Below are 6,000 nucleotides of genomic sequence, written 5' to 3' on the forward strand. Positions count from 1 at the left end.
ATAAATATTAGCTACGTCCTCTCTTTCTTCCCTTACTCTAACCCACCAGAAAACAGATGCTCTACTACTAAAGGTATATCAATATACGAATATTTCCTTTCCTTAAGGATCTCTTTTTTCTTCCTGATTACCCTATCTGATACCCTGAAGCAAAATAATATTAGACTCGTAAAGGGCAAGGCAAGACTACAACTTTTAAAATTCTTTTGGATAGAGAAATCTATTCTGAAGCACCCAGTAGCCTTTTCTCATCTCCACTCTGATGACACTCAAAAAAGGAATAAAAGAAATTCAGAGCTAAAATTAAAGCATATTTTAATCAACAAAAAATCCTAAAATGTATATCTTACAGATTCTTCAAAGAAGAAAACTGAAATTCTCAAACTCTTGTGTAAAAGTTAGCACATAGCTATGTTTTCAGTTTGCATACCTCCAGGGGGCTCCATTCACAATGTATTGATAGTCTACATTTTGCTTTAGAGAAGGTCATCTTACATGGACCACACTGTGAACAGTGCCCCATGGAGTTGTGCGACTCAGTGGTCATAAAGTATAACTAGAAAGAGACCCAGAGCTCATGTAATTCCTAGCTATTTTGAATATTTACAACTTTCAGGTGTCCAGGGCATGACCAATTATACTTTCTAAGAACACTTATGCCCATTCCTTTGCATATACTGTACCCTCTTCCTATAATAACACTTTCCCATCTTTCAACTTGTAAATTCCTACTAGATCCCATAAGATTTCCATATCTGGGCTTCCACAGTACTCTATGAAAACCTCTCTCAGAGCTCGTTCCACAATGCATTACCATACCAGTTTACATCCCGAACTAAACTGTGAGCTCCTTGAGGGCAGAAGTATGATTTTTGTATTATGGTATTCCAGTACATAGCATAGTACCTGAATTATAGTAGCCATTTATCAATATTCCCATTATGTCAAAAGATAAAAACTTAAAAGTTGAGAAATCAAGAGACAACATCTATACTTCAGCTCAAACATTAGATTCAAAAATAAAGTAAGGGGCTTCCCTGGTGGCGCAGTGGTTGAGAATCTGCCTGCCAATGCAGGGGACACGGGTTCGAGCCCTGGTCTGGGAAGATCCCACATGCCATGGAGCAACTAGGCCCGTGAGCCACAATTACTGAGCCTGCGCGTCTGGAGCCTGTGCTCCGCAACAAGAGAGACAGCGATAGTGAGAGGCCCGTGCACCGCGATGAAGAGTGGCCCCCACTTGCCACAACTAGAGAAAGCCCGCACAGAAACGAAGACCCAACACAGCCATAAATAAATAAATAAATAAAATTTAAAAAAAAAAAAAATAAATACAGGAACAGTTGCTGAGAGAGAATGTTCCCACTTTCTTGCTTGAAAAAAGATGTTTTTCTCTCATTTTGCAACATGCTTATACAAAGCACTAACCAAATCAACACTGTTTAAGCGCTCTAAGCATAATTAATCTAAATATAATTTTTCCCTCTTAATTTATTATCGCTTGTTGATCATCAGCTTTCTGTATTCATTACAACTTTCCTTCTTCCCCAGGGAATCCCAGAGCAGAGCCAAGAGGGTTTAAGGGTACCCTCCAAATCTAAGCCCAGATAGCTAATTGCACTAGAGAACCTTCCGACACCAAGATTCTCTATTCTTTACTACCAAAGCAAAATTCTCGGTATTTACAATTGATAGTTAGGTCAACTATTTATATTTATTACCTGTACTTGACTATATTACAGAATTAAACGTGGTTTTAAAAGCATTGGGCCTCCTATAATAACAAGTTCAAGAGACTATTTTAAGCCCCTAGGCCTAAACCATTCTAACGAAAGTGAAAAGACAGCGTTCTCATTTTACTGATAGGGAAACTAATCTATAAAAAATTAAATGACTCAGGACATACATGTGTCACACACCTATTAAACCAGACATAGTTCCTTTGGGTCTACAAATTGGACAGTACCCCCAACAGAACCATTTTTTAAAACCTGATACTTCGCAGTCATTTACTCTGCATTTTACCAGATTCTGTCATCAACATCAAGACATGGGACCAGTTTCCACAGTAACTAGCACCATAATGTGATGTCCAGTCAGCTGTGAGGTGTGGTCAGGAAGAAGGAAGCCGCCTTTTACCTTGGGAACTCTGGCTTAGTCGGGCTGAGGAGCGGGTGACTCGGGCAGATCGCCGGGATGTGCCATCACTCTCTGAACTGTCTGTGTGCTCGAGATCTGTAGAAAAATCGGAATCTTCGGTTCCATCTGAACTACTGCCTGCATTCCTCTGTAACACCATAGATCCAAACATTAGCACAGAAACATTTACTCTGTGGGTTTGAATTAACACTGGAAAAAAAAACGAACTGTGATACTGAAAACACCAAGTTCAAACCTAAGAAAGGATTCCACAGACAACTTTCCTTTATTTAGAGCATTTAAATGAAACAACCTACAAATAATGCACCCTTATTAAATAAACACAGAAAGAGAATTCTTACTGTATTATCGTTAATTCTGAAACAAGTCCATCTGGAGGTCAGTACCACAAACTGTTAAGTATTCTACTCAAAACAGTCTGGTTGACATAACCATGTCCTTACAGAAAGTCCAGGGTAATGAGAAAAATGTTAGCACTAGACCCCACTGAAATTCAGAGTAGCTTTTGTACAAAGTCTCCATGAACAACTATTACATTTTTTAAAACTACACACTAATTCAAAATGTCATGGTCCACAACTCTGATCCCAAAAGAACTTAAGGAGAAAAAGAGTAACATTCTTCTTTCTTATCTACTTTTGAAGTTTCTCCACATGAATGGCAAAAGTGCTTTAAGAACGGGGCGGGGGGGTGGGGGGTGGGGGGTGGGGGAGCGGCTTGCACATGAAGATGCATAGGTATGCAAAAACAAAAGGTTTTAAAAAATCATCTTTTCAATTAATAATTGTCAATTGTTAGCCTCCTGAGGCATGATTAACCATAAAGATAACTTTTATCAACTGAGCGTTAACACTATACCTTTTACTAAACCAGAAAGAGAAATGTATTTGCTAAAAAATAAGAAAACACCAAAGTTTCAAATTACAAGTCCCCAATTCTTTATTCAAAACCCTTAGGACCGGCTGTGTTTAGAATTAATAACTTTTTAGATTTTTGGAAAGGGAATAATTTGCATATATCCTGCAAATAACACCCTTTCTGCAGCAAAATATGTAAACAATCACACTAAATGAGACACACGAAAACTCAGGACAGTTTAGGACAGGTTTTGCCACCAAATAAGTTACTAAAAAATTTACATTTTCAAGAGCTCTTTGTATTTGGGAATTGCAGAAAGGGGACTGTGGGCCTATTCCAAGGCACCAGTACTATTCCTGCATTTGGTGAGCCTTAACATAAATACCACCTATCAATGTACGTCATTCTAGGAGACATTAAAAAGTGTAAATATTTGAAAGTCTCTGTGAAGAGAAACATTTCTGCAGAAATGAACAAGAATACCACCCAACTTTCCAAATATTTCAAGTCTAATCTGCCCAGATAATGAGTGGAGGCCCCAGAGAGGGTCACAGAAAATTGATAGAATAAAAGGGGAATCTTAAAGGTCATCTAGTCCAATTACCCAGATATCTGAATCTCTGATCATCTCTGACCATCCCTTCCTGGCTTGACCGTGGAACTCAGTTCTTCTCTCTGGCTTTCACCAATCTACTTGCCATCTTATTCCAGAACAGACTTAATTGCTCTCCCACTTCCCTGACATTAAGCTTTGTATATTACTGCCAAGTAGAGAATTTACTAGATCCTTCTACAGTTATTTATATGTCTGTTTTCCCCATCAGACTCTGATTTCCTTAAGCCAGAGATCACGTCTAATTAATTTCTGAATCCCCAGCAACCAGCACGTAGCAAGTAGTCAATAAACGTTTGTTGAACTGAATTAGATTTGTTCTGTAGTCCTGGCTCTGCCATTGCCTAATTGAGGAGCTTGGGGCACTCCGATAAGCCTCTGTTTAGCTGAGAAAAGAGGGATGGGAGTGTCCTTAGGTGATCTCATAAGTCCCATCTAATTCTACAAAGTTTCTGATTTTACGAACTGCATTTTCTAGGCTCTGTCCAACTAAGGAAACAAGGAATAATTACAGCTTAGGAGCAAAAGGCCAGAGTGAGATCCCTTAGGAGTGGGCGCTGGTTCTCCACCACCCAGTCCTCTGCTTTGTTGTGTCCCCCGCGGGGAAAGGAAGGATGCTCCAAAACCCCGCCTCTCCTCCTATGAGCATCTCCAGACGGAAGGGAGGGGGATTCGTGCCACCCAATCGCGGCCCCGCTAAACCGCGCCCCCACAGGACAGACTGCCAAGCCCAGCCAATCAAAAGAAAAGGGATCGTTCTCTACCGCCAGTCGGAGAGCGGTGGGGCCGGGCCCAGACACCGCCCCCACACGCGGGGAGGTGACCGTTGAGCCCAAATGGGCGGTGTCACCGGCCAATCAATATGCTTCTAGACGTTTCAGCGACCAATTAACGAGAAGAACGCCTCCGAGCCAGGCAAGCAGAGGGCGGGAATAGCTGCAAGCATAGGCCGAGGCCAGGATCGGGCCCACATTTTTCTGTTGGGTATGGACAGAAGAGAGGGTTGCTGAGCTAGGTTCGGGGTAGCGGGAAGTTGGAAACCAACCACTGTGAGGCGTGGCCAACTGCGTCACGTTGCTCAAAAGACTGTCCTTAGAAACCCGCCATCCCTCCTGTCCCGTTCCTCTCACCTTCCTTCGCGGCATTGCCGGCGGCTGCGGCCCGACGGTTCCGATTCGGGCAGCGGCGGCAGCAGCAGTAGGAACGGTGGCTCCGGCGGGCTCCGTGGCGGCCTCTGTAGCAGTCCCAATCCTGCGTACGATCCCAAGTGCCTCCTGCTTCACAGCGTCTACAACCTTCTGCGCAGGCGCCGCGGGCTGAGGCGCTTTTTCCTCTACTTCCGGCTGGGGTTCCCGTCACCTGACGTTACGGGTCAGAGAGGATGCTGGGAGGTTCGTTCCTCTGGTGAGGCTACTGAGCGCCATTTTGGACTTGGTCAGGAAGTGACACCGATGGTGGAAACCGGGGTGAGCAGTGTTTAGTTAGGGGAATGGCACCCTTTGTAGGCGTAGGTAGCCATTCCTGTTCGGGGCAGAAGCCCGACAGTTGAAGTTAACGGTTCTCATCTTTACCTTGGGCAACATTTCCCTTCCCGGTTGTTTTAATTTACAGAAGTCGGGGAAGGAAAGCCCAAGAATCCATCAGGTTGCTGAGGCTTAACCCCTTCGTCGCCGAATTGGCTAAAGGACGTTTCCGTTTATGACATAAACTCAAAGTTGGGAAGGGATATTTTGCGGAAGAAACTATATTTTAACAGCCATCCTGTGTCTCAGAGTGGTGAGAATGGGGGCTTGTGAAAGGAACGAAAGGGTAGCGTCTATCATCGGGAAGTTTCTTGTCTGGTAGAGGAGACATTGTCCTTGTCCTTAGCGAACAGCAAGTAAATTAATCCGTTCACTCGCGAAAGGAGACAGAACCATTCTCCAGAAGCTGTAGCTCCAAAGAACTGCCAATTTAGTTCTGTGGTGAGCACATTCTGTATGGGTTTGAGAGCCTTGGGTGGCCCGCAGGGTGAGAGTGTGGGTGTTTGTGTGCGCCATACCAGAGCCGGAGAAGCATTGAACCCGTTAGCCCAAGTGACCTCTCGAAATGCAGATGCTTGAGCCAGGAGTTGGGGGAAGGGGGAAGAGGAAGGAATATTTTTAGTAAAGCTGGAGCTCAGAAAGGCGTTGATTTTTAAATAATAGTGAGAGCGCCTTGAAAGGAGAAGTTGTGGAAGATGTAAGGCTAGAAGAATCATAAGAAAAGGCTGGGAAGTGGACAGCAGGCATTGAGGATTTAGCCTCGCTGGAAGAAAAGCCTTGAGAAGACCAAGGCTTGGCCCAGAGCACAGGGGTGGAATCCAGGCCAGCTCAGTCATTAAGTTAGGA

At 43.6% G+C, this 6,000-nt stretch overlaps 1 protein-coding gene across 2 annotated transcripts in view; it reads right to left on the reverse strand.

Annotated features, from left to right (window-relative positions):
• The window catches only part of KAT7 (lysine acetyltransferase 7), a 31,611-nt gene extending 26,663 nt beyond the window's left edge, over positions 1 to 4,948 (reverse strand). The window contains exons 1-2 of one of the 2 annotated variants that reach the window (XM_036836343.1): positions 4,762 to 4,948; positions 2,140 to 2,287 (exon numbers count right to left, since the gene is read on the reverse strand). In XM_036836343.1, the coding sequence (XP_036692238.1) occupies positions 2,140 to 2,287; positions 4,762 to 4,776 (163 nt within the window). In that variant the 5' untranslated portion in view covers positions 4,777 to 4,948. The remainder of the gene's footprint in view (positions 1 to 2,139; positions 2,288 to 4,761) is intronic. The other variant, XM_036836344.1, reaches the window with a different exon arrangement.
• Between the last annotated feature and the right edge of the window lie 1,052 nt (positions 4,949 to 6,000).

The sequence above is a fragment of the Balaenoptera musculus genome, chromosome 20 (assembly GCF_009873245.2).
Source record: "Balaenoptera musculus isolate JJ_BM4_2016_0621 chromosome 20, mBalMus1.pri.v3, whole genome shotgun sequence".
NCBI lineage: Eukaryota > Metazoa > Chordata > Mammalia > Artiodactyla > Balaenopteridae > Balaenoptera > Balaenoptera musculus.